General features: G+C 55.2%; 1 protein-coding gene across 4 annotated transcripts in view; it reads right to left on the bottom strand.

Annotated features, from left to right (window-relative positions):
• Nucleotides 1-27465, bottom strand: part of EPHA8 (EPH receptor A8) — a 131719-nt gene that overhangs the window by 77985 nt on the left and 26269 nt on the right. For 3 of the 4 annotated variants that reach the window (XM_039509366.1, XM_039509367.1, XM_039509369.1), the window contains exon 3: nt 5129-5792. In XM_039509366.1, the coding sequence (XP_039365300.1) occupies nt 5129-5792 (664 nt within the window). Of the gene's footprint in view, nt 1-5128; nt 5793-6118; nt 6242-27465 lie in introns of those variants that run through there. The other variant, XM_039509368.1, reaches the window with a different exon arrangement.

Genomic DNA, 27465 nt, shown 5'->3' with positions numbered 1-27465 from the left:
CATTCACTCTAATTTAAGGTTTCATGTGCCAGTAATACATTTTAACGTTCTTAGAAGGTCTCTGTCTATAAGTCTATAATACATAACTACACTATTGTTGTATGTAAAGTAAATAAGGTTTTTAAAATGTTTAAGAAGCTTCATTTAAAATTAAATAAAATGCAGAGCCCCCCCCCCGGAGCAGTGGCCAGGACCCGGGCAGTGTGAGTGCCACTGAAAATCAGCTCGCGTGCCGCCTTCGGCACCCGTGCCATAGGTTGCCTACCCCTGGTCTATAAGGTGCCACAGGACTCTGTTGCTTGTGTACACATTGCATCCAGTTGGCCTATTCTGACTCCCATTCCCTTTCCTCAAACGTCTGTCGTCAGACTGTGGGTTTCTCGGAGCATCGCACGTCGGTGTTTGGAAAGTGCCCAGCATGCAGTGGGCGCTGGTGCTAACACTAATTAACATTCAGGATGATGATGGGTCAGTGCCTAAGAGAGAAACGTCCAACAGCAGAACTTCCTCCCTGGCCAGCAGGGTCGGGCTGGAATTCGGACCCTGGACGGTGGTAGTGGAAGAGCACAACTGAGCTGTGGACAGAAGCACTGAATTCTGTTCCTTTATATGTGTGAACAGAGCCTGGGTTCAGACTCTGGGGGCTTCAATGGAGTTGGCCCAGCAGAAAGCCTGGCACAGGGCTTTTGAAGCCCCAACCTGTAATGCATTTCAGCAAAGAACGATTCATTCTGCAGCATGTTCATCACGATTCAGTATTGCCCTGGTTAAAGCGTGTCAGCCTGCTCCAGGCAGCCACGAGCGACTAATCAGCGCAAACAGCTCACAGGCTGAACAGAATCCGTCCACGATGTTTAGCGAATAAAAATGACATTGGGATCATTCTCGTTTTGTATATAACTCTGCCGCACAGACTAAACAGACACTCCCTGCTTGGAAGAACTTAATGGGCTCACGACCGATCTGCTAACTGAAAAAGGGGTCAGCTTTTCCTAAAGAACAGCTCATCTACCTCTGCACCTGCAGCGAGGCAGAGACAGCCCGGGGTAGGAGAAGTGGAGAGTGCTGTCAATTCCTATTCATGAGAGCAGCCTGCAAGAAAGAGATTCCCTTTCCCTTTGAGCTCTCCGGGGGGCACGAAGGGAGCCATAAAGACAGTGCAGAACTAATACCCGGCTCTGACATCTACAGATGTGACATGTTTATAACCTTGGCACACGAAGCTAGAAACCGCGTCGGCTCTAATTAACAGTGTTCCGAGACCCAGTCTACACGTAGATTCACACCCCTGGGAGATGTAGTACAACAGACCTAAGCCCTGGTGTGGACACACCTCGGTCAATGGAAGAATTCTGCCATCAGCCCAGTTACTGCCTCTTGTGGGGATGGATTCTTACCACCCCAGAAAGCCCCCTTCCGTAGCTGCAGCAAGTGTCTCCACTGCAGTGCTACACTGACACCATGGAGGAGGGGACGGGGGGTCCAGGAGGCCATCTGTTCTTCTAATGGATTTCTCCCTGGGAATCAGCCAAGGGAGAGCGAGTCTTGCTGAGGCTGGCACCAAGAATTACACCTAGCCGCAGAGTGAACTACTGTTAGCTAGTGCAGACACCAATGCTGGCATCTGCATACACTGTTGTGGCACTCTGTACCTCCAAGCAGCACCCTGGAGCCCCCACATTCACCCCAGTCACATAATTATGATGCATTTCATACAGAGCAGGCCAGGTAAGATATCATATGAAAGGTCATGATCTGCTGAAACCCACTGCTCTGTCCGAATCTGTATAGCACCAGTGTGTACTCAGTTATGAGGTTTTGCTGTATGGTTGTTACTGACATATGCTGTAAGTTTGAGAGTCTCTACTGCTAGGAGGTGAACCACTCCCAGGAGGGTGTCAAGCGGCCATCAATCAGGGAGGTGTAATCGAGGGGTTTGCAATTCAATGACACTGGGGCAAGCACCACACAATGGGGTCTGCTCAGCTCAATGACTCAGCTGCACAAGACCACCGGGGGGATTTCTCAACCCTGCGATTCAGCAAAGCCCCCCAGGGCACGTCTGTGCTAGGATTTTCCAGGCACATGGTCTGAGGGTATAAAATGAAGGACAGTGGCATCATGCCTTTGCCTAGCTCCTCCCCCACCTACGCTGGAAGCAACAAGAACACTGGGAAGACAAAGACTTCAACTGAGGAGACTGGTCCAGGCTCAAGGGAGAAGCCAGCGTATTAAGAACTGTAACATCCAGGGGGTGAGCAAACTGCTTGATCTAAATACTGTCCCGTGTAACGAGGTTTAAGACTTGGACTGTGCACTTACCTTTGACTTTCTATGGTAACTAGCTCTGACCTTCTATGCCTCCCACTTATACTCTCTCAAATCCATCTTTCTGTAGTTGCTAAACCTGTTTTATATTTTACCCAAAACAGGGTGTTTTGGTGGAAGTGCTTGGGAAATCTCTGCTCAGTGACCAAGGCGGGTGCGTGTCCTCTCCACATTGAGGGAGGGGCGGACTGGGTAATAAACGTACACTGGTCTGGGGTGCCAGGCTGAGGAGCCAGGGAAACTGGCCGGTGCCTTTCCCTGTGTGATTTGTGAGTGGCTCAGGGAGCGGTCATGGGATCGAGCTGGGTGTGGGGCTCCACACGCTGTTGTGCTGAGTGATCACAGCGCCTGGAGGGGTTTGTTGGCTGTCACTAGCAAAGCATTGAGAGAGACGGCCCAGGCTGGAGAGCTAAGGGGGCACAGCAGTACCCCAGTCCCAGGTTGTACCCCGGGGATCCCATCACAGCTGTATCCGCTCAAACACACAGCATACGTGTGGCAGCTCACCACACAGCACAGCAGGGTACATGGCAGACACGAGGAGGCAAGGAACTTTGCAGACACAATCACAGCTTTCCTCTAGGCTTGCTGCAGGAAGCATGGACCAGCCACTACTCGGGTTCAGCTGTACAGCCCCGGGGGGCTACTCCAGTCACGCCATGTGTGTAGTCGAGGAGAGCCACAAGGCAGCTGCACAGAAGAGCAGCCCACAGCACCACAGATTTAGGGGGAAAGGGAGGCTCTAATCTCTTTGCTTTGCCAAGATAAATACAGATTTGTTACTGCTATTGCCTGGCAGAGGTCTGTCTCAGGGCCCGGCACCTGGGGTGGAGGATCTGACACTGGATCTGCACAATGGACTTCCAATAAGAACAGCAGGGTTAGTTACAAATTGCCTAGCCAAAAGTGACCTTCAGCCTTACCCTCCCACCCCTTTGCACATGCCGTGGCACCAGAAATCCTTCGCTAGCAGCAATAACTGCCCTGAGACACCCACGGAAGGGTTAAGCCAACGATCGCATGTATCCCAGGATAACACAAACAAACTGCAAAAACAGACTCCAACGAGAAACTGCAAAACTGGAATTAATTTGCAAATTGGACACCATCAAATTAGGCCTGAATAAAGACTGGGAGTGGATGGGTCACTACAAAAACTAATTTCCCCCTGCTGCTACTCACCCCTTCTTGTCAACTCTTTGAAATGGGCCACCTGATTGCATTGGCCTCATTAGCACTACAAAAGTGATTTTTCCTACCTTGGTATTCACCCCTTCTTGTCACCTGTTGAGAATAGCCCACTTCCACCGTAATTGAATTGGCTTGTTATCACTGACCCCCCACTTGGTAAGGCAACTCCCATCTTTTCACGTGCTGTGTATTTATACCTGCTACTGTATTTTTCACTCCATGCATCCAATGAAATGGGTTTTTACCCACAAAAGCTTATGCCCAAATAAATGTGTTAGTCTCTAAGGTGCCACAAGGACTCCTTGTTGTTTTTACTAAAATCAAAGACACCAGGAGAGGTTGAATTTAGGAAATTAGCTCTTATTCTGCCTGTTCTCCCAACTCCGCAGAACTCTGGGCTCCCCGGGACAGATAATGGTCTCAACAGAGCCTGGGTCTTTTCCAATGTGACTTTGAAAGTTCTAACCCTGCATCAAGTCTTGTAAGATGAACGACACCATTTGCCTGGCCCCTAAATTCAAACAAAGCCCAGCGTCCCTGTTTGCCGAGTCAAAGCTCTGCTCCTCTAAAAACCTCGCATGAAGGAACCAAAAGCAAACAAACCTGCAGAGAGGGGTCTCCCAGGGAGCCCAGCGCGTGGAGTTCTGTACACACGCAGCCCCATGCCAGCCGCACAGCCAGCTACACGGCTACTGCCAGCTCACCAGGGCTCCTTATCACAGTTTATACAGTTGGCAGCCTGAACCCCTTCCAGGGGAGGGGGGGCTCTTAGGGAAGTCTCCTCTACACCCCTGGGGGCTGCAGTGGCAGCTCTTGTTGGTGATGGGATTAAGGCGATAACCTTGTTTTATACATCTCAGCATCTCTCTTTTTGTTCACTTTGCTGTCAACTCCCTGCCAAAGAGAAGTGAGAAACGCAGCGCTTAGGTGTGCAGGAGGGGGGGCTCTTCTCTCTGGCTGTGAGCTGCTACCAGCGAGTGCACCGAGCAGTTCTCAGCCGCTGGAGGGACACGCCTGGCGTAAAGTAGTAGCTTTCCACAAAGCAGGTTTCCTTGCTTGTGTCACCAATAACACTGATGGGGATAACACCCCCCCCCCCCGGCTTTCCGACCCACTCACACACACAGCCTTTCACACGGCTGGTTCACTTTCAGGGTTTTCCTTGGCTCGGAGAGGAATACAGACCAGAACGTTTCACTTCTGTCTGGTCAGTTTCCAGCCAATGTCACTGTCGGGCTCCTGTGCCCTAGCACAGTGCTGCAATGTCTGGATTGCAAATGCTCCAGGGTAGGGTAACCAGATGTCCTGATTTTATAGGGACAGTCCTGATATTTGAGGCTGTTTCTTATATAGGCTCCTATTGCCCTCCACCCCCTGTCCCAATTTTTCACATTTGCTGTCTGGTCACCCCACTGCTGGGGAATGTCGACTTCTTAATAAAAGACCAAAATAAAATCCCCCCCTTACCCACTGGAATTGATAAGAATGTTCACGGGACCATTTCTGCTGCGAGAGCTCATTGTGCAACCCCTATATTCTAAGGCCCATTCTGACCTGTTGGTATCTTTGCCCCCTTCGAGAGCTAACCCGTAGGTAAAGAGAGACTTACCCACACAGGAATCCCTCTGCTCTTGGTAGCCGGCGCTGCACACACATTTCCCAATGGGCACCAGCCATTCCCCCTCCGCACTGCAGTACATTTTGGGGGTGTCTCTCTCCTCAGAGTGCCTCACACACTCGCCCCGCACCTCCACCAAAGAGGAGGAGTCCGCCCCGGTCACCACCTGGGAGAAGGAGGCCAGGTTCCTGACCAGCGCGGGGCACTTCTTGTAGTAGACCCGGACGGAGACGATGGCAATGCAGGCCCCGATGTCCTGGAAAGCCAGGTAAAAGCCCCGTTTGCTCAGGGGTCCCACGCCCCGCACCTCGGTGTTGAGCTTGAGCCGCCTGACCCCCAGGTCTACGCCGGTGAAGCTCTCGTCGGCTGCTATGGTATCGATCTTCACGAAGTGGCTCTCCCGGGTGCTGGTGCCCAGGTCCCGGTCGGACTCCAGGTAGTAGAGATTGAACGTCTCCTTGCAGGTGCCCAGCACCCCTGGCATACTGTTACAGTCCCGCAGGGTGAACTTGAGCTCAGCATAAACCCGACGGGCACCATCCCGCTGGACCCAATTGCTGCGCAGCCAGTTGTTCTGGTTCGGGGTCATGACATTACAGACCTGGTAGGTGTGGATAGGGCTGAAAAATTCATCCATTTCATTGATCGAATCCCACTGCGGGACAGAGGGGCAGAGGTTAGTACGAACCCGTATGTCAGCCATTCACTGATACCAGCCCTCGGACGGGGGCAGAGGTGTGAATGTGAACATGCACTTCATCCCCCCTCAACAGAACGGTCATAACTGCAGTTGGTTGAATTATCTGGTGTGAATAAAGCGGATTATGAATTTAGGGGGGAACTTTGCAGGGCTATGGGATTTAGGTGCACAAGCCCCATTTAAAGCCGCTGGGATTTGTGCTCCTAAATCCCTTGAGTGCTTCTGACAAATCCCCCTTTCCCTGAGCCTTTTTGCTGTTTGCAAACTGTTGGCAAACCCACCCTCATTTCCGTGGGCGTGTTCCCTGTTTGTGAAGATTCGCCAGAGTTCCTGGGAGCAGATCTCAGGTTCTGGGAAGCTCACAAACTGTCCACTGCAGCTGGACACGGTTATTAACGGCATGTGTTTAGTCCCTTCGGTTCCAGCTTCTGCTCCCTGACTGGATGAAAAACAGTTTAAAGAGGTGACTGCTGACTGACAAACAACAAAGAGCAAAAAAATGAGCAACACACAAGCGTTTCCTGCAGCGTTCTGTGACATCGGGGCTGGAAAGTGCATTCTTGCATCGATTAGCCAAGCTCCCCTCCCTGCCAACACACCCGTCCCAGCTTCCTTCCTGTCCCTGGCACCAGGAGCTAGCACATGGGGCCTCTGGCTAATCTCCTACCCTGTCTTTTCTCCTCCCTAACGAGAGCACATTGCAGGTTGCTTTTTTTGGAGGGGGTTCCAGAAATCAGCCAGAGCCAGCAGCAGGGGCCAGGTCCTGGCAGAAAACAAAGGTTTGGGCTCCAAGAACTCTGTAGTAATAATCCCTGCTCAAGCCTCCTTCTCGGAGACTTGTTTGCTGTGCCTAGTAGAGGCCCTAGACAGAGGGGCAGCACAAGATGTCCTGCTGGCATCTAGCCAACACTGCGGCCGCAATGTGACAGCCTGACCGGAGAGATGCCTTGGGGCTCTCCCGTATCTTCCTTGCACACTGCTCCTTGGGTGGCTGCCCCAACCAGTGATCCCCCCAGACTCAGCCATCAGCCCTGCTCTGAATACAGCTGACGAGAGCTTCACCAGCGTAGACCTGGGGGTCAGACCAAGGTGCGGGGTGCAGGACCGCCTGGTCCAGGGCTCCTCCAAACTTACCAGGTCTCCTGCTTTGCCACCTCCCTCTCTTGTCCTCCTCCCCTCTCTCTCCTTCCACCCAGACTACCCCATTCTTCTGCCTTCCCTGGTCCTGAGCCCTAGTCCCTCTCCCCAGCCCAAGGACGTCCCAGCGCAAGCCACGGTGCCACCCACGCGGAAGCCCCACAGGGTGCAGCAGTGGGGCCCAGCCAATGGGCTGAAGGGCCCAATCCCCCAGAGGGAGGGATCCCGTGTGTCTGTGTGGGGAAGGGTGGGAGGGCAGGAGGGAACCAGAAGCTTTGTAGCAGAGACTCGTTTGAATGTGGAAAGGGCTCAGACCCTGCTGGGGGAGGGCTGGAGCTCTGGAATGATGCTGCCCCTGCCCCAGACACCGTACTTGCCCCTCGCATGACCCACCAGAGCGTGACATGCAGGATGACATTGGGGGCAGGCCCCGGGCTCAGCCCTGGCCCTTGCTCATGCCTTGCCTGCTATGGGAGGCCTGGACTCTGTCAGGACACTGGGGCGTCTGGCAGATCTGCCCGAGCGCCACGGACACGTGGGACTGGGGCTGTAGGTGGGAGCCTGGCGATTGGTTATCCCTGCTGGCGTGCATCCTTGCTTTGCGCCCAGCCACGGAGCAGGATCTGCCGACACTGACCTACCACGGCCAATCACAGCCGCGGCGGAGATATGCAGAGCAGGAAAACCAATCTTGTCAGGAGCTCTGCAAGAACACAAAAATAAACCCACCGCTCTGCTCTAACTGGACACAAGCCTTGGTTCCCATTCTAGTGATGAACCACAGTACATTACAGACACAAACGCCAACCACGGCTGAGAGAGAGCATGGGCCTGATTCCCACTGGGCTCACACCAGGGTAATCCCACTGACGTTACACCCGCGTACATGAGAGATGCACTGCACTGCAAACATGAGGGAGTGGCAGGCCAACGGCTCACGCAGTGTCACGCTGCTTGGCAGGGGACCCCTCCGCACACTGCATCCTGCATTGCTCACGCAGCGACATGCTGCACAAGGGCTAGGAATGACCCCTGGGCTTTACTACTACAACACTCCCCCGCCCCGTGTTTCAGCAGTGGCGTTTGAACCCAGGACCTTCAGATCCATAGCAGAGACCTCGGCTACTAAAGTCAAAGGAGTACTAGAGTAGCAGTAGTAGTAGGCTGTTATCCTGTATGTGGAGGAGCTGCTCGAGAGCAATATGACACACATGGTGTGAGCACGTTTCACAAGCAAAGATCTTTCAGATCTGAACCAAGCCCTTAGAAATGTCACTTGAAATGTTTCAGAATCTGACCCTAAATCCATGTGAGCCTCCCCCGGACCGCAAGGCCTCTGCCACCAACCACTTCGGCTCAATCTCTTTCCTTTAAACCAGACACCAAGCCCATTGAAATGGCCCTGGTCCTGTCACCCCCAGATGCTGGAAGCAGCCGCACGGGCCCTGCTTTCCCAGGCTGCAGGACATGCTGGTCCCCGGAAGTGCAGAGCCACTTAGAGCTGAGAACTCTCGGCTCCGCTCTGCCAAACCCCATAATATGCTGTCTGGATCCTGTCACACTGGCTCCTTCTGCAGCGCATCACGTGAGCACATGGTTAGCAGGGATGAAATGACATTGGGATAGTTTCATGGATTTGAAACAATAAGCCCATAGTTCACGCTTCCTACTGCCTCTAACTCCAGCAAAAACAAACCTCCTTCCTGGCAGAAATTGTGTATCTCTAGTCTCCTGCTAGAGGAGAACCTCTTTGCATCTTACAAGGTTGAAGGTGGATTGGACCTGCCATTTAGGAGACCTGCAACTTCCAAAATGCACTCACTTCTGGAAAAGTCTCCTAACTTTCTATTGCTGTCCCAGAGCTCAGACCTGCCTGGAAAAGAGAGGAACTCCTTGTGTGTTGCATTCATTAGGCCTCAAGGAAAATGAGGTCAAAGGGGATATTGAAATATGCTGGTGCATAATTGAAAAGTTAGTCACTCGCTCTGGAAAAATGAACTTCTGCTTACTATAAAAATCACCTCCAAAATTAGACAGCTACATTGAGGCATCTTGTGCATCAACCCCACAGACACCATGTGACAGACATGTTAGCGGTGTGCCCAGCATGGCATTCAGAAAGGCCATGTGTCAGCCTGGTAGGACCGCTTTCCGACCCTAGCACTGTGCAGGACCAGAGAATGGCTAGGTCTACCCAGCAGTTTACGGGGTGACTGTAAAACAGGGAGCCATCCCCTGCTAGCTTTCATCTACCTACCTAGGTAGCAGTGAAGAGGTGCAGGTTAGCTGCCCCCGTACAAGCTCATCAGCTTGCTAGCCTGCGCAGGATCCATGCCAGCGCACCTTCACTGCTATTGTTACCCAGGCTAGATTAACGCCAGCTCTGTGCTGCAATCAGTGTCAAGTGCAGTCGACGTAGCCAGTGGGTGCAGGACTCCTGCAGAGTTCATAACCCTGCCTCTGGCTACCCCGAATTGTAGGGATTCCATCTTCAGCACACTGGAGACTTGGAGTGAAACTTAACAAACAAGCATCTGACAGCTGAGCAGCCTGGCTTTGTCTTCACTGCAGGGTTTACTTGAGTTATCTGCATTCGAGTTAGCCCAGCTCCAGTGAGAGCAGCCACACTGTGAAATGACACTGAGCTGCACAGAGCGATTGGGTCAGCAGCCAACGAGCATTAGCCTGCACCCCCAGCCAGGGCAGCCAACTCGAGGTCTGGCTTGTCTACCCTGCACCACAGTGCAGGCCACGGGAATTGCAGAGCACCCCAAAATGGTGCAGTCTAGCTGCCCCGTGTGGACACTGCTGCATGAACGAAAAGGGACCTAGCTCCGTTAGCACAGTCCTGTTCGCTAAGGTGAACTAGATACCTTTTAGTTTGTGCCAGCAGCATCCACACAGGACAGTTCAGGTGCAACGCTCTGGTGCACATGGCAGTTCACATCCCCCGTGGGCCGCACTGTGGCACAGTGTAAACAGCCTCAAAGGTGCAACACGCTCAAGTGAAGGGTGTGTGTGTGGACGGGAGACGGGACAGGGCCGACACTCAGGTTAATTCTGCAGTGAAGACAAGGCCTCAGCAGGTTGTAACTAGAACTAGCAGGAGTCTGGAAATCCTCAAAGAAAAACAGAACCCCATTCTTCTCTCTGGCCTTTTGCCCCAGGCACCACGTCCGCTTCCCATTGATCGATGGCTCACAAAGACAAAGCGGCAAACCCAGCCCGTGATTACAGCCCCTCCGCCATCATCCTGGTCCAGGACTCTGATAGCCTCATTCACTGATGCAATAGCTCCTATGCCAATGCTCCAGATTGGCCAGTTGAACTTCTCCACATCCGCCATGAACACATGGAAAACAGCCCCCGAGCCCCGCACCTAAGGAGGCCCCTTCCCGATACCCTGGGGAAGAGTGAGGGGTCGTGTCACTGCCCCAGATCAGGCTGTTGTTATTCACACGAACAAAAATGCGTTGGTAAAGTAACAACGTGGGGGTCTCTCTCTGGGGTGGGAAAAGGGCTGAGTTAAGGTTGGTAAGTGAACGTTTCCAGCCTCTGTTTGCCCCAACCCTGCCAGCCTTGTCCAGGGCCCTGTCCTACCAAAGCAATACAAAGAGTCAGCAAACCCAATGGGCCCAGGGTGGAGCTGAGGGGACAGGAGCCAGGACATGCTCCATGGAGTGATTCCAGGCACTGCGTACAGGCCAGCACAGCACTGGAGAGTGCAGCATGTTACGCTACAGCACAACACAGCACAGCACTGGAGAGTGTGTGGCACATCACACTGCAACACAACACAACACAGCACAGAGTGTGGCACATCACACTGCAACACAGCACAACACTGGAGTGTGCGACATGTTATGCTATAGCACAACACAGCACTGGAGGGTGTGGCACATCACACTGCAACACAGCACAACACAACACAGCGCTAAGAGTGTGGCACATCACACTGCAACCAGGGGCGGCTCTAGACATTTCGCTGCCCCAAGCAGGGCGGCATGCCGCGGGAGATGCTCTGCCGGTCGCCGGTCCCGCGGCTCCGGTGGACCTCCCGCAGGTGGGCCTGCGGGAGGTCCACCAGAGCCGCCTGCTGCCCTCCCAGCAGAGCGCCCCCTGTGGCATGCCGCCCCAAGCACGCGCTTGGCGTGCTGGGGTGTGGAGCCGCCCCTGACTGCAACACAACACAGCACTGCACTGGAATGTGTGGCATGTTATGCTATAGCACAACACAACATAGCACTGGAGAGTGTGGCACATCACACTGCAACACAACACAGGAGAGTGTGGCACATCACATTGAAACACAACACAACAAAGCACTGGAGAGAGCAGCACATCACATTGCAACACAACACAGCACTGGAGAATGTGGCACACCACAATACAGCACAACAGGGCACTCCTGCAATCTCAGCCTTTTCATACTCAAGCATGTCCCGTCACTGGACTGAGTGGAAAGCCGTTCTCCAGCTTGCTGGGAAATGTGTGGGGGAGGACGTTAAAGCCATTGTCACAATTAATTGGGCACAAATGACACCAACATCTGTTTTCTGTCTTTTCCCTGCTGAGCCCATTGAGACATTAATTGCAATTGTGTGCTGGAAAAGGTGCCTGCCCACCCCACTGTCAGCGCCATGAGGTGCAGCACCAGGATGGCTCACCAGACGATGTGTCACTGGGAGGGGGGCTCAGGGCAAGCAAAGAACAGGGCTCTCTGGGGAACGTGACAAGCCAGAGTCCAGCCCCTTCTCCACTGAACACTCACAGACTCACCAGGCCTATGGTTCCCAAAGGAGCAATACACTGCCCCTAAGAGTCCTACCCTAGAACACAGCTTGTGCGGAACACACAGCACTGAGACAGATTTATAGTGAAAACACGGATCCAGGTATTATCAAAGACCAGAGAGTGAAGTGAGAGTGAGTAAAAATACTGGGAACAAACGGCTACGTATAAAACAAAATCATAACATGCTTCCTAGAAACTACACTTAACTCACAGGCTAACCCTGTCTCAGACACTTCTCTCATCCAAAGTTCTCCCCAGGGTTTTCACCCAAGCCTGGCTGAGATCCTTTTCTCATGAAGCAAACTCACTGCCCATTTACTTACTCGGTGAAGGGTGCCAGGGTGTCTTCTTTGTTTCCTAAATATACTTGACAAAACCTCTGATGTGCCCCTCCAGATAGGGTAACGTCCCCCCACCACTGCTCGCTTCCCTGTAACTTTTCTCTCTCTGAAGTTTTCACAACCCTTTGTCAGCATTTCGTTCAGACTGGTGAGCGGAGCCGACTGTGACCCATGCAATACTCAATTTACATGTAAACAGCCAGCTAGGGAAACACGTCTTGTCTGATAGCAAACCTGGGGACCTGTCCCTAGGCACAGACCTTAAGAACATAACATTCAGCCTACGTACCTCACTACTTATAGCATCCATACATGTGTCTTGCCATGATTTTGATGACCAGTGTGACACTGGCTTTCAGTTGACACCTCCCATGACACTTCTTGGATTGTGTATACCAGGCCCAGGAGATCCCTGTTACCTTCTGCACCCCCTCCCCGCGGGCGCTAAGGGTTTCCTGGGTCACACACATTCACCCTGCTCGCGCCACGCGTGCTCGCTGCCCATGGCCAATGGCAAGGCCTCTCTACATTGCTGCTGAGCACCTCTCGGGCATGCTCAGTTGAGTGGCCACTACACTGGTGGCTGGGGGTGATGCTGCTAGCCCAGTCTGAGTCCTGGCTGGCCTCAACCCAAGGTCAAACCTGCAGGGGACCTTCCTGCTTTTCAGATGGTCTTCGCTTGCTCTTTGCCCCTGGCCCCCTGATAAGGCCACACCTGTGGGGTCAGACCTTGCCCCACCCCCACAGGGCCTCTCCTGTGCAGCCTCTGCCCTCGGCACCAGGCCTTGGCTCTCGGAGCTACGTGGCTCGTTCTCTGCACTGCAGGCTGGCACTCAACATGACGTGGTGCTTGCTGGCCAGCAGGTCCATGACCTTCCCCACCCCTCGCTCTCTCCCCCGTTGCAGGGGTCTGACGGCTCCTGAGCCGAGTTCTCACCCTTAACACACAGGCTGCTGCTGGAAAGCGGAGGCGGGTGGGGGGCCTGGGACGTTTGTGGGGAGCAGCAGGCAGGGAGGCTGGGGTAGCAGAGCTCTTCGACTCTGACCTGTCTTAGAAGTGGAGTGCGAAGCAGCGACTGGGCTGCCCCAGCCTCCTCTCGGTGATGTAAACAGGTTTCCTTTCTCAGGGCTCTGCTAATGTGCATCGCTTGCCTCTGGGCCGGCCACCAGCGCGCCTGACACGCGTGCCGCTCGCTGCGCCACCTCCGAGCACAGACTGCAAGGGGCTTCTCTAGCACAGACTTCTCCAGCCTAACGTGTGGAGCCATGGAACGAGCACAGGCCTGGCTGCAGGCGGCACACACGGGAGCCAGCACCCGAGAACAGCGCAGAGATACTGACAGGGAACAATGAGTCAGTCAAGTCCTGCCTGTCACAGGCAGCGCAGACCCATCCTCTCTGGACTGGCCCTCCAGGGCCAGGGTCACTGGGAGAATCACACTGCAGCTCCAGCAAGGCCCGGAGCCCCTGGGGGGATTCGCCACGAGGGGTCCTGTCGTCCTGGCCTCCACTCCAGGGTCTGAAACCAGGGGAGCAGCGACAGACACAGAGCAAGGAAAACGTCCACGGAAAGCACGTCAGGACGGCCAAGCTCTGCTTCAGCATCACTTAGTGTAGGGAGAGCCTAGCTCCTGGGCTAGGGATTCCTCCTGCCCCGACCCCAGCTCCGGGGGAGAAGACTGAGCTGCTACTGCTGCGCTCAGCCCTGCTTCCTGGCACCAGCCAGCAGCCTGTTCTTCTTCCCTGGCCTGGCAAGGCTGCCACAGTCCCACTGGGTGCACAGGCGCCGACTTTCCAACGTGCCGGGAGGTGCTCTGCCCCAGGCCCCACCCCCCCCACCACCTCTTCCCGCCCTTCCACCCCGCCTCTGCCCTAACCCCACCTCTTCCCACCCCGTTTCACCCCCCCCGAGTGCACCTCATCCTCACTCTTCCCCCCTCCCCCCCAGAGCCTCCTGCATGCTGCAAAACAGCTGACTGCGGCAGGCGGGAGGCACAGGGAGGGAGGAGGAGGTGCTGATCAGTGGGGCCGACCAGTGAGTGGGAGGCTCTGGGGGAAGGAGGCGGCGCTGTTCAGGGGGGCCGACCAGTGAGTGGGAGGCTCTGGGGGAAGGAGGCGGCGCTGTTCAGTGGGGCCGACCGGTGGGTGGGAGGCTCTGGGGGAAGGAGGACGTGCTGATCAGTGGGGCCGACCGGTGGGTGGGAGGCTCTGGGAGAAGGAGGCGGCGCTGTTCAGTGGGGCCGACCGGTGGGTGGGAGGCTCTGGGGGAAGGAGGCGGCGCTGTTCAGTGGGGCCGACCGGTGGGTGGGAGGCTCTGGGGGAAGGAGGACGTGCTGATCAGTGGGGCCGACCGGTGGGTGGGAGGCTCTGGGGGAAGGAGGCGGCGCTGTTCAGTGGGGCCGACCGGTGGGTGGGAGGCTCTGGGTGAAGGAGGCGGCGCTGTTCAGTGGGGCCGACCGGTGGGTGGGAGGCTCTGGGGGAAGGAGGCGGCGCTGTTCAGTGGGGCCGACCGGTGGGTGGGAGGCTCTGGGAGAAGGAGGCGGCGCTGTTCAGTGGGGCCGACCGGTGGGTGGGAGGCTCTGGGAGAAGGAGGCAGCGCTGTTCAGTGGGGCCGACCGGTGGGTGGGAGGCTCTGGAGGAGGGAGGGGGCGCTCCAGCCTGGAGTACCCACGGGGTCAGCACCTCTGCCTTGGTGCCTCATGTATCTCTCTGTTCCTTGGTTTTCCCCTCTGCAAAACCCTTCCCTGCCTCGCGGGGAGGGCGGTGGTGTAGCGCCTCCACGGTTTCCTAAGCACTTTGAGGTCCTCTGACGCAAGCTGCTAGAGAGCAGCCAGTCGTCAGCATTATCCGCTGTGCTGTGTAAACATGCTGGGCACAGGGTGTGGCTCTCAGGTCCCATCCTCCGTCACGCCAAGCTGTTGGGGAGGGGGCAGGTACGATGCTGGGTGGGTCAGTTGCTCCCTCTACTTACGATGGGCAAAACAGCCAGAGCCCAAACTGCCTTCGCTACGAGAGCCACAGTGGACGGGAACGGCTTTGTGCTGCACCTCTGCAGGTGCTGTGAGCGATCAGCACCGCGAAGGGGGAAGCGCTCCGAGGCTCAGCATCTGGAAACACCAACTCATCAAACCCCAAGGGGCTCCCTGCATTCACTGGCTATTTAGATTGACAGCTCCTTGGGGCAGGGGGCAGCTTTTTGTCCTGTTTTCGTACACCATGCCGGCTGTAATACATAGTAACAACAGAGGAGGGGCTGTCTCTCTGCTGAGGGGTCTGTTGGGCCCCAGACCAGACCCCCACGGGGAGGGGGGATGTCCCATCACTTGGGATTCCCTGGGAATATTCCCGCCAGTAGGAAGGGTCAGTGGTGAGCTCCAGCTGGTTCGCACCGGTTCGCAAGAACCGGTTGTTAAATTTAGAAGCCTTTTTAGAACCGGTTGTTCCAGGACAACCGGTTCTAAAAAGCTTTTAAATTTAACAAAGGCTCGGGCAGCTGTCCACCTGGCCCCCGGCCACAGCTCACCTCCCCCTCTCCCCTGAATGCTCCGCCCTCCTCCTCCTCCTCCCCTTCCCCTGCTTCCCGCGAATCAAATGTTTACGGGAAGCCTGAAAAAAGCAGCAGGCAGGTAAGCCTGGCGCGGCGGGGGAGCGGGACGGCGCGCGCATGGCCCAGTCCAGCTTCCCCTGGCCCCGGCTGAGCGCCCCAGCCCGGTCCCAGACAAAAACCCCCGGCTCGGGCTGGTCCCGCCTGCGCAGCTCCGACCGCCCAGCTCGGAACCAGCGGCTCCGGCCTCGGTACCGGCCGAGTCGGGCCCCGCGGCTGCGGCCCCGGCGCCGGCCCGGGGAGGCGGGCCCCGCGGCGCCAGTCGAGGTCCCGGCAGAGCGGACCCGGTCCCGGCCCCAGGCAGTGTGGTAAGGGGGCAGGGAGGGGGTGTTCGGTGAGTTGTGGAGGGGTGGATAGGGGTCAGGGCGGTCAGAGGGCAGGGAACAGGGGGATTGAATGGGGGCAAGGGTCCTGGGGGGGAAGTCAGGAAGGAGCAGGGGTTGGATGTGGTGGTGGGGGCACTCAGGGACAGAGAGAAGGGGTGGTTGGATGGGGCAGGGGTCCCGGGGGGCCATCCAGAATGAGAGGAGGGGTTGGATGGGGCTGCAAAGGGCAGTTAAGGGACAGGGAAGGGGGGGATGGGTCATGGGTCCCGACGGGGGGTGTCAAAAAAACATGGGGGGCATGACCCCAAGGGGGGGCACGACCCCCTCGTGAGGTGAGGAGGAGGGAACCGGTTGTTAATATTTTGGCAGCTCATCACTGGGAAGGGTCCATCTGGAGAGGTCTTTCCCTCCCTGATCGCTCGCTCTAGCAAAGGCTACTGAGAGCTTGTCCAAACCAAGCGTCTGAGCGCCTGGTAACGTCGACTGCTGGGAAGCTGGTGCCACTGATGAAAAGAACTATATCAATGCTAGGCCCTTTCCTATTAACCCAGAGTGTGTCCTGCCTGGAGTGACCCCGCATCAACCCGCGAATGCCACTAGGTCCCTGAGCTCCTGGGCCACCAGCATGGGACATGCTCCCGTCCTGTGTGTGTGGAGATCCAGCAGGCAGGGTCAGACCTTAGGCAGTTCTGTGACTTTAAGGGTTTCTCTCGTTTACTGCAATTACAGGGCCACATGGCTAGTTGCCCTTCCCGGGAGAGCCTGGCAGAGCTGATGCTGAGCGGGGGCCTGTGGAGGAGGGGATAAGGATCAGTTCAAGAACGAGGGCGCTGGGCGTGCACCTGGCCTCTCCAGCCGCGCTCGCCTCGGCCTGCTCCTGGCTGCCGGTTTGAAGTGGCTTTTACTAAACGCAGCTCAGCTCGGCCCCCGTCACTGTGATAAGATCCCCTAGCGAGACGAAAATGAGGACATCATAATTAGCGCGGCGAGTGTGCGGCGGGGGGAGGGAGTGCGATTGCATCTGCATTCAGGGGCTCCTTTAATAGTTTAAATTAAAGTCAACACAAGTTATAAAAAAAGAAATACCAGATTATAAAAGGGAAAAGATGCAAACAGCAGATAGCTGTGCGGCTGAGCAAGGGCTCCGAAATCTCCCCAGGGCCTGCGCGGTGCAACGGAGAGGGACGAGGAGGAGGAGGGGAAGTTGTAGGGAATGAACACACAAGGAGAAAAGCCTGGCTCCATGAAAGAGCCTCAGCCTTGCTATTTTCCATGACAATCCCCCAAACGGCTCCCATTCCCTGGCTGTGCCAAGCCAGGGGACCCCAGACCTACCCAGGCCTGGGATCCCGCCCACAGGGGACAGCCACGGAGCCTTTCACTGCTGGTCCTGCCAGCACGGCAGAGCTGCCACTGCCCCCAGAAATGTCCTGAGCTCTTCCCCGCAGGGCACTGAGATGCGATTCCTTCCCAGGAGCCACCCAGCATTGTCAAGTGGAAGAGGGAAAAAAACCCACATTATTGTAGCAATAAAGCATTAAATGGGGTTTTTAATAGCGACAATCCCCATGAAATCAGTCACTGTGATGGCTAACAAGGGATTTGTTAGGCAATTAAATACCCTGAGCTTTACCTCAGGCCGTTAACTGCTGGTAGTGACCGGCGGCGTCCGGGGAATTAGCAGTAAGTGCCTTTATCTTGTTTAAATCTTTATTTTCAAAGGCTCTGCTCCTCCTGACATACCCATTTCTAAATGAGTATTAGCTGCACTGTGGCTTGTTCTGTCCTCTGCTCTCAGTGCCAATATTCACGCAGGCAGAGCCCTGACCTGCCGGAGAAACCCCTGGAAATCTCACAGCAGGCCAAGGGGCTTCCAGGCAGCTGTAAACGCCTCGCTATTCCTGCAGCACATTCCTGACCACAGTCGCCTGAGACTCTGCTGCACTTGCAGACCCATGGCTCAGGGGTCCCATCCGGAGGGGAGGGCCCCACCCCCACGTTCTGTGCTAGGCAGTTACAAGTATTGCAGATGGGGGTTCCTGCATTCAAAGGCTGTCTGACAATGGCCACTGTCCTTGTAGGCCGCAAAGCGTCTCCGTTCTACGCCCAGGCCTTCCAGAGCTGTGAACTCTCCAAGCCAACCGCACCCAGGCTAGCGGAGGGGTTGGCCATGGGATAGGGAGCACCTCGCCGCTCATGTGATGGTACAAATGCCTTGTAGAAAAAGATCCGGCCTGGCTCATTCCGATCCAAGAGCTTTTGCCATTGACTGGCTGTCTGGTGGGAGGGCTCAGGTCCCAATCGCTCACTGACTTTCCTGGCAGCAGGCTCGGGAGAGAGGCCAAGCCAGAAGTGGGAGAGGTCTGTAGCGGGGTAGTGAGCCAGACGCTCCCGCTGTCTGTGCTGTCACTGCTCCGTTGATGTAGGAGATCAGCCCCCGGCCACCCCGCTGGTGCTTCACCAGCAGGAAACTTTCATCAGTAACACACAAACACCCTAGGCAGCTTCTCCTGTGGCGTGCGTCTCAGCTGGTTATTTAAGCAAATTTAGTGCAATTCCACTGGATACTTTTTGGATTATTCCAGAGTGAGGACAAGCTGGTTTTTTGTTCATGGGCTGCGTTCAGAGCACCCAAAAGCAGCCACACAGTTAAACTGAGAGTGACAGCGAGCGAGGCACCTGCCACTTACCAGGAAATCAGTCTGGAAAACAAGCAGCGATTTCTTCTGAGTAACACACTGCAGGCAACTGACCGTTACCCAGACTGACGGACGGAGAGATTACAAACCAGGCTCTGCAGCCAGATCTCCAATGGCCTCTGCGTTCACAGAGCAGTTGCCAGGATCCTCATTAACAAGCAGACGACAATAACCAGGATACTTATCCAGGATCTCGCACCACTTGTCAATCCCTGAGTGACTGACCCTCACACTTTGCCCTGTGGGGCAGGTCTGTATTATTAGCCCCATTGTGCAGAGAGGAGAGATGAGGCATGAAGAAGTTGAGCATCTCGTCGAAGGCCACCTGGTGAATGGTAAAGCTGGGGATCTACCTTCCCCCCTGCTCTCACCACTAGAGCAAGCTGCCCCTCAGTTCTCCTCCCCAGATTGACGGGAACAGGCGGCCAGCTCTTCTCAGAGCCAAGAGCCTTCACAAAGGCAAATGCATCCGTGTTGGTGTGCGGTGAGACTGCCCCGCCGCGTGTCCACGTGTGTGTGCATCCAGGTGCGGGGCTGTGAGAGCGGATGGGGTCAGGTGGGACCCTGGGACAGGTGGTGAAAGTGTTTTGGCTGCCATGACAAAGAGTGTCCCACATCAACCACAGACTGCGAGTTACACGAGAACCAGCACTGGCCACACTGGCAGTGCGAGAGAGGGTGGCCCTTTGTTTACTAGTGAAGGGGCAGTTTTTCAGTCTGGTTGGAGGCCTGCCTAAAGCTTCTGGAAGTATCTAGATCCCACTGGACATGCTTAGGGATTTAACACAGCTATTAGCATAATCTGGTATGACATCATCTTCTTTGCATTGTCCCGTCCATACAAGTGGCTTGGTCCTTTCTGTCCCCTGGGACTGAGCAGGGCAGGAGGGCGGAGGCTGCAGCACCAGCTGCCAAAGGTCCTGGTGGAGGTGCAGGGGACAACATGAGGAACGGCGGGGGGTTGCGCCATTGGTGCTCCAGGCGCTCCCTTTGTAATTAGCATTGCAGGAATCATTCAGCCTCTTTAGATACTCGATTTCTGAACAAAATCATGTTTGACTTTGTAAATCAAAGGAGACGATACAATAATTATTAATAATATGTTGACTCATCTCATCAGCGTTTTAATTAGTCAGTAGAAAAGCAATTTGCAGAGGGGCCGATCAGGCTCTCTCTGATCCGACGGGTCACGTGCCATGTGGGCGCAGGGGAGGAGGGCACTGGAGCGCTTTGTGGCAGGGGCTGGCAAAGGGCAGGACGAGACGGGGGAAGCGGGGCTGTTTGATGGCACTGAGAAGAGTTTAATTGTCGGCGTGAAGGGAACGGTTCCAGGGAGGGAGCCGGCCATGAATCTCTCGGGAGCGCTTTGAAGTTTTAATTGAGAGGAGTGGAAGCCTGCGGGGACAGGGCTGCCCCCACTGACCCTTCCTCCCCCTGCATGTGTCACTGAGATGGAGGGTGACGGTCGGTGTAATTAAGCCCTGGCATGGCGATTACAGCTCATTACGCACCTGCTAATCACCCAGAGAGAGGAAACATTAAACCAGACCACACCACCTCCCGCTGGCCTGCCCATCCCCGGGGTCAAAGGGCGCCCAGCCCGAGCACACTCAGGCAGCTGGGTTTGTGCTTCCAGGTCCCGGCATCTCTGCTCTGTGAGGCTCAGACAGAGCAACCCACCAGTGCCTGCCACCAGTGCCTCGTCTTACCTGCTGCAGCTGAAAGCGAGGGAGGAGGTCCCTTGAGGCTGCCAGTCCAAATCCAATCTAGGGCAGCGATGACTGAAAGTTATCACCATCTGCAGCTACAGCCTGCTAGGGGCCTCCTGGCAATACCGTTGTTAGACTCTTGGTCCTGCTTCTAACAGACAACGGTCCGCATGAGAACACACACCATCCCCACTGGCGCTCGCTGGCCCATCCCAGCCTAGAAGCAGGCACTGTTTGCAGAGAGCAGTGATGGGGGAAGCCAAGGCTGCCATGACACCAAGACCACATTGAACGGCAAAGAAAAACAAAGCCCAGTTTTCACAACCCCTTGACTTCCCTCAGAAGACAATGAGCTTCCTGAAATTCGGCATCCCTCAGCTCATCCCTGGGTAGTTTTCCTGGGAAGTCAGGTAAACATGACAGTGTTTTGAAGGGATGACATTTTAAAAAATGTACTTTTTAAAAAAAAATTGCCTTTCCAGATTCATCAGAGTTTCAACCTGGCTGGGCCCAGAAGATCCAGGTGTGTTTGGTTTCCTCTTGCTCAGAAGAAACCAGCCACTGTTTTGGGGGGAGCGTAAAAAGTAACAAGCTGTTTCAAACTGGGTAAAGCGCAATGCATATAAACATGGTCTGGTCTAAGCTGCCTTTCCGAGCCAGTCTGCTGGGCTGAACCAGGACGTGGATAGGAGAGCCATGGGAGACGCAGCAGGCCAGGCGGCCTGGAGGGGTCTGAACAGGTGCCCAGGGAAGTAGGGGTACATGGCACTGAGGAACTGCACTTCCAAGAGGCAAATGCCATTGGTACCAGGCTGCCACGGTCCCCTGGGGCATCTCATGGAGCTTCCGCCTTGTAATTAGGCAGAACCTGATAGATGATGCTAGTTTGGGGTTATCCTTCCCCTGTGCCCCCAGCCGATGGCGCCCTTTTCGGTCTGGTGCTCTGTGCTCTTGTAGTGCCAGAGGAACATGCAGGCAGAGCACGTTCGTAGCCCACCAGGTGCCCGTGCCGAGGGAAACCCACCAGCGCTTGGTGTGCGCCTGGGGGCTGCACCTGGCAGCACGCTTAGGGCACGGCCCTGCTGGGAGCAGAGGGAGGCAATGAGTGCCCTGCGGGACGTGGCTTGGGGGGTGGAGGATGTGACTGGCTGTCTCTTGATGGAGGAAGCCAGCGTGGGAAATTCCATCCCTCGACAGGAGGTGTCTGTGACAGATTAGTCTGGCCATGAGCCATATTTCACATGGGACAGAATTAATGCTGGGAATGAAGGCTCAGCATTAGAGGAGCCCTGCATCTTCCATGCAGGCTGAGATGCCTTCAGGGTGACCCTCCAGCCAAGGCAATTAACACCCTGAAGCCTGGGACCACGGGTAGCCAGCCCTAGTGGGGCGAGCAGGGGCTTTATTTAGTTAGGTAGCTTTTCAGAGAGGAGCCTGAGCTCAAGGTGCTTTTGCCAAAAACAACCAGGCTCAGTAAAATCCCAGTGTGACAATATTCCCCTTCCCCAGGCAAACAGCTGCCGCCACAGCCCCTCCCTCCCCCAGCTTGGGTCAGCAGCTGGCTCTGAGAACAGGCCCTGATGCCAGCGTGGGGGGGCAGGGGTTGCATTCTAAGGTCTGGGCCCCTGACAGAGTCTGCCCTGCCTCTCTGTTATGCAGCAGGGGAGGGGGCGACTCAGACATCCACACTAATTTCAGCAGGGGCAGAATGGCACATGGAGATGAGCATCTCTCAGGCAGGCAGGTCCCAAACCACTGGGGACTCCATAGGGAAAAAACAATGCTTTAAATTCTACCCCGCAACCCAGGCACCACAGGGATGCTGGAGCTGGCACAGTGGCACGGGCGCCCTCTGAGACACAGTGCTCCATAAAGAAGCTGCAGCGTTCCGCACCTGCTGCTGTTTCCAGGTCGTCACGGGGTCCAACTACACAGCTGCTGGGAGGTGCAGTTCCCGGCACAGGGCTAGCACCTAAAGACAGCAGTGGGACCACGGTGCCGTGGGTGGCTCAGGCTAGCCGCCCGAGTACAATCCCACCTGACCCCGGCTATGTTCCGTGGGTGGCTAGCCCGAGACGCCTGTGCCCCTGCAGTCACACTGCTATTTTCTGGTGCAAGCCGGAGCACAGCTAGCGAATGCATGTCACCCTCCCAGCGGCTGTGGAGTCAGACACTTGGAGCGCAGCCCCCTGCAGCGTCTACGCAAGAGGTGGCGAAAGCACGGACGATGCAGTAAGGGCTGTATCGGAAAGAAATGGCCACAACCCCCTAGCCCTGCGTGGATAGTAGAAAGCCCCCAGACAATTCAGGGGGCCTGGGGCAAAAGCAATTTCGAGGGCCCCTTCCATAAAAAAAAGTCGCAATACTATAGAATATTATATTCTCGTGGGGCCCCCTGCGGGGCCCGGGGCAAATTGGCCCACTTGCCCCCCCCCTCTGGGCAGCCCTTCCCTTCCCCCAGACAGTGCTTCTGCCTGGCAGTGCTTCACAGCAGACCCAGCCTGGGAACTAATGGCAGACACGCTCACTCACCATGTGGGACAGACACAATCCTCAGCTACCTTCTGCTTGCTCCCCAACCATGAGCCGCTATCTTACCTAGATTGAGCTCAGCCAACCAGCTCTCACCTGTGTGCCAGTCTTACCGTGTGCCCGGCGTTGGGAGTTCTGGCTGGGCTGGGTGAGGCAGTGATGGAGAGTTGGGTGCCATCAGCATTCTGCAGGCATATCGCATTGCGAGCCCTTCCAGCAGCCCCATACACCCTGAGAAGCGGGGGGGGGGGAAGCATGCCATGGAGCTCCACACGAGAACACCCTCGGGGAGGAGGAGCCCTGCCGCCCGGTGATAACGTGCTGCTTTGGCCACTCCCAGGGCAGAAGGCAGCTGAGGTAGAAATACTGGCGTGGGCACACAATCTTAACCCATCGCCAGGAGGGGAAGGCCTGCCAAGGCTACCAGTGCAGTACCCAGCCCTGAAAGCACACGGCCAGGACTCGAGGCTGACAGAGGCATCAAGTTGGTCTGAAAATTGTTGTGCCACAACCTTCTGTACACTCCGAACCAAAACTGCAAGACTGCACACGGGGCAGTAGCTAGCCAGATCATCAGTGTGACAAGCGTCATTCTCTGGACACAGCGGCTGGCCTCCCTATGGACAGGAGCTGACAATCCCCACCAGCATCAGACCCAGCTCCCCTGTGCTGACCCTCATCAGCCAGGACAGAGCTGGGCCCAACGCACAGGCTGTTGGACAGAGGGTAATAAGATGCTCATACGGGGTAATGTTCACTGGTCAATGGAGAAATCGTTGCGAGGGCACAATCTTCAAAGGATATTTTAAGTGGCAAATATGGAACAGGAAATGAAACTGTTTATCCAAAGCAACAAATGGGATTAGGACGGGGCGTTGGAACAGAGGGAGCCAGGGGGCCAGGCCCCTCTCACTTTTTACCAGCCATAAGGGCAAGTGACCGGGGGGAGGGTGCAGGGGGCTTGGGGAGAAGGGGCAGATTGAGGGCAGGATCTTGGGGGAATGGACAGCATGGGCGCGGGCCCTTGGGGAGAAGGGGAGGAGAGAGGGTGGGGGTTCAGGGAGAAGGGGTGGTGCAGGGACCGGGGCACAGTTCAGTGCCATTGCCCCCTGCACACTTTTAGGGACCTTTTGCCACTCCTGGTTTAGGAGGCCAGGAGCTGGGATGCTAAGAAACCACCATCGCTGAAACCCAGACAGCATAAAGGTGGAGCTGATCAAAAGTTTTTCAACCAACCTTTTTTCCAGCCGAATAACGCCGCTCTGTCGAAACCAAAACGTTCCACAGAAACCTCCTGGTTTTGACAAGCCAAGCCTGGCACTCGCCGAGGTGTTAAGAGACCCACCTTCAGGCCCCAGCCCTGCCTCATTTGGCACAGAGACTTGAACTGGAATCTCCCACACTGCAGGTCACTGGGCTGTCTCAGTCCCGCCCAATATTTAATTATTTATACAAAGTAAAACCCTTTTGATAGACTGGCTCTAGAGCCTTGTGGTGACCAAGTGGGAAAGAGGAGAAAGCCAAGTGAAGGACACCACAGTCACAGGCCTGGGAGACAGGAAGGCGAGCGGAGTTGTCACTTGAAGAAGTTCATTCTGGAGAAAGAGCGTGTGAGCTGGTTGCAGGATGCCCGAGAGAAGCCACCAGAGGCTACAAGAGAGGGTGGAGGCTGGAGGGGGAGGCTTGGACATTGTCAGCATGGATGGGGTGGCTCAAGCTATGGAGAAGAGGAGGGAACCAAAGACAAATGGCAGAGGAGCAGAAAGAAGAATGCGGAGATGCTGGATGAGTCTTCAGCACAGCAGGAGAAGAAGCAGGAGCCAAGAGACGAGTGAATACAAAGGCAGACGATGTGCTCAGCTGTGTCTCAAGCAACAGAGGGACCCAGGAGAATAAGAAAATTAACTTAGGATGCAAAACTACACATCAGGGCAGATCCTCAGCTAGTGTAAATGGGCAACGTTCCACTGCAGTCAATGGAGATACGCTGCTTTACACCTGCTGGGGCCTGGCCCCAGAAGATTAACCAAAAGGATTCATTAGAGAGCTGGTGGGAGGGATGGAAAGGGCTGAATGTGGCAGGTACAGCTTGGCAAAGGAACAGCCACAGGGCGAGATGTGACAACAGTCTGTGAGTGTTTGAAGGGTGTGACTACCTAAGAGGGGAAGGAATTGTGCAGGACGTTACAAAGGGGAACAGAATGAAAGCGAACAAAGGAAAATTGACTCTGAATGTCAAACAGCACCGAAGCAGGGTTTTACTGGATGAAGATGTGGAGTTGTTTCCTGAAGGATGTGGCAAAAGCCTCATTGCCTGAGTATTTAAACCTAGGCTGGACAAAGCACTGGAGACCATATTGTGAGGAACAGTCTGGGGCTCGTATGCAGATAGGCAGCGTGGCTGGAAAAGGTCTCACCATCTACAATATATTCTGTTTGCAGGTGTGACAAAGTTCCTCCTCTACCTTGGTGGGTCCTGCACTTATCAGCGGATTTGCTCGCCTCACAGATTCACCCTGTGGGTCGGGAAACAGGCCAGAGACCTTCCCCTCTGGTAGAAGCCACAGTCCAGGTCAATTCCTCCTGTGTCTGATCAGGAGTTGGGAGGTTTGGGGGGAACCCGGGCCCACCCTCTACTCCGGGTTCCAGCCCAGGGCCCTGTGGACTGCAGCTGTCTAGAGTGCCTCCTGGAACAGCTGCACGACAGCTACAACTCCCTGGGCTACTTCCCCATGGCCTCCTCCCAACACCTTTATCCTCACCACCGGACCTTCCTCCTGGTGTCTGATAACGCTTGTACTTCTCAGTCCTCCAGCAGTATGCCTACTCACTCAGCTTCTTGCACGCCTCTTGCTCCCAGTTCCTCGCACGCACTTCCTCTCCTCTGGCTCCCTGGTTCCCTCTAGCCTGACTGGAGTGAGCCCTTTTATAGCATCAGAGGGGCCTTAATTAGAGTCAGGTGCTTAACAGCCTCACCTGACTCTTAGCAGGTTAATTGGAGTCAGGTGTTCTCATTAGTCTGGAGCAGCCCCTGCTCTGGTCACTCAGGGAACAGAAAACTGCTTATCCAGTGGCCAGTATCTCTCCCTTCGACTACTCTGCTGTTCCCAACTGGCCTGGGTCTATCACACAGGGTACTCATCATTGCAGTTTCTAAGTGCTAAAATCGGAGCTGAGCCAAGGATTTGATGTACTTACATATTTGATAATATTCTATATAGAATCTCATCATCGTTATTATTAAGAATTCACAGTTTGGATCACTCCTTCTCAAACAGATAGAAAAGAGAGAGAAAGACTCCAGCAACAGATCAGAGAAAAGGATTGGAGGCTTGGAACGACTTCTCTATGAGAAGGAATTGAAAAAATTAGGGCCACTGAGTTTAGAGAGGAGAAGAAAAAAAGAGGGGAACGTAAAAACTCAACACTTTTGAGAAGGCCACTCCGGCACCCCAACGCTGCACATTTCAGTTACACTAGAAGCTGTGTTGCTTCGTTGTGATTGGCAGCACCTGCCTAGTTCTAGGCATAACAGCCCTCCCCTGACTCAGGGATGTGCACACGGATGGCCAGATGCTGATCCCGTCTCATCGTGAAGTGTGCCCGAGTCCATGTCTGGCACAGAAAAGTGCTATTCAGTGTGAGGGAGGCTCAATGTGCCCAATGGAGACAATGAAACCACAGGAGAACCTGGCACTCTCCAAGTCTTGTGACACTGGCCCGCAGCAGTGCCCAGCATAATGCCAAGAGGCAGTGGGGGCACTCGGTGACACAGCCACCTGGGAGAGGAGCAGATGGGCTGCAAATCACAGCTGAGAAGGCACAATCAGCAGAAAGCAAACAGTAACTGGGCAAACAAATTGGTGTTGGTTGGTATTTCGCTCCCAGGCTGGGTCCACTATAAACGTGTGTTGTCAGGGGTGCTGTCCATGGGTGGGGGAAGATGAACATGGGGAACTGTGTGCATGTAGGGTGTGTGCATCCATGTGAGGTGCAAGGGAAGGTGTGCCCGTGTCTGGAGGGCAGTTGGTGTGTCTGAATGGTGGCTTGCTTGCTTGTGGGTAGGCGTGATGGTAACAGTTTGTGCTGTTTCCAGCTGTGGGTAGGAATCAGGGGGTTGTGGTTATAGCCCTTTCATCGCCTGTCGAGGCGTGTCACCAGCTGTGCTATCTTACAGAGTTGTCTTTTAACAATACCAGTTTTCTGCCACACAAATACCCGTTGTTCTATTAGTGCCAATTGTGGTAATCTTGAGGCTGATAAGAAACTGCCGTGTAACTCCAGCCTCCTGGGTTGTGCTAGACAACAAGCAAAGGAGACTCCAACTCCTGCGCATGCTCAGACCAGTACAGCCGAGTAGGGCCTGAGAACACCTCACCACAGACACCCACCCGTGCCGAGGAGACATCCCAGTGCTGTGCCCCAGACCCTTCAGGCAAACTCTGCCAAGCTCAGCTGCAGGCTGAAGAGGCTTGTATGTTCTACA

The sequence above is a fragment of the Mauremys reevesii genome, linkage group 21, assembly GCF_016161935.1.
Source record: "Mauremys reevesii isolate NIE-2019 linkage group 21, ASM1616193v1, whole genome shotgun sequence".
In the NCBI taxonomy this organism is placed as follows: domain Eukaryota; kingdom Metazoa; phylum Chordata; order Testudines; family Geoemydidae; genus Mauremys; species Mauremys reevesii.
Note: the sequence above shows the minus strand (reverse complement) of the source record. Positions and strands in the feature narration are given on the sequence as shown.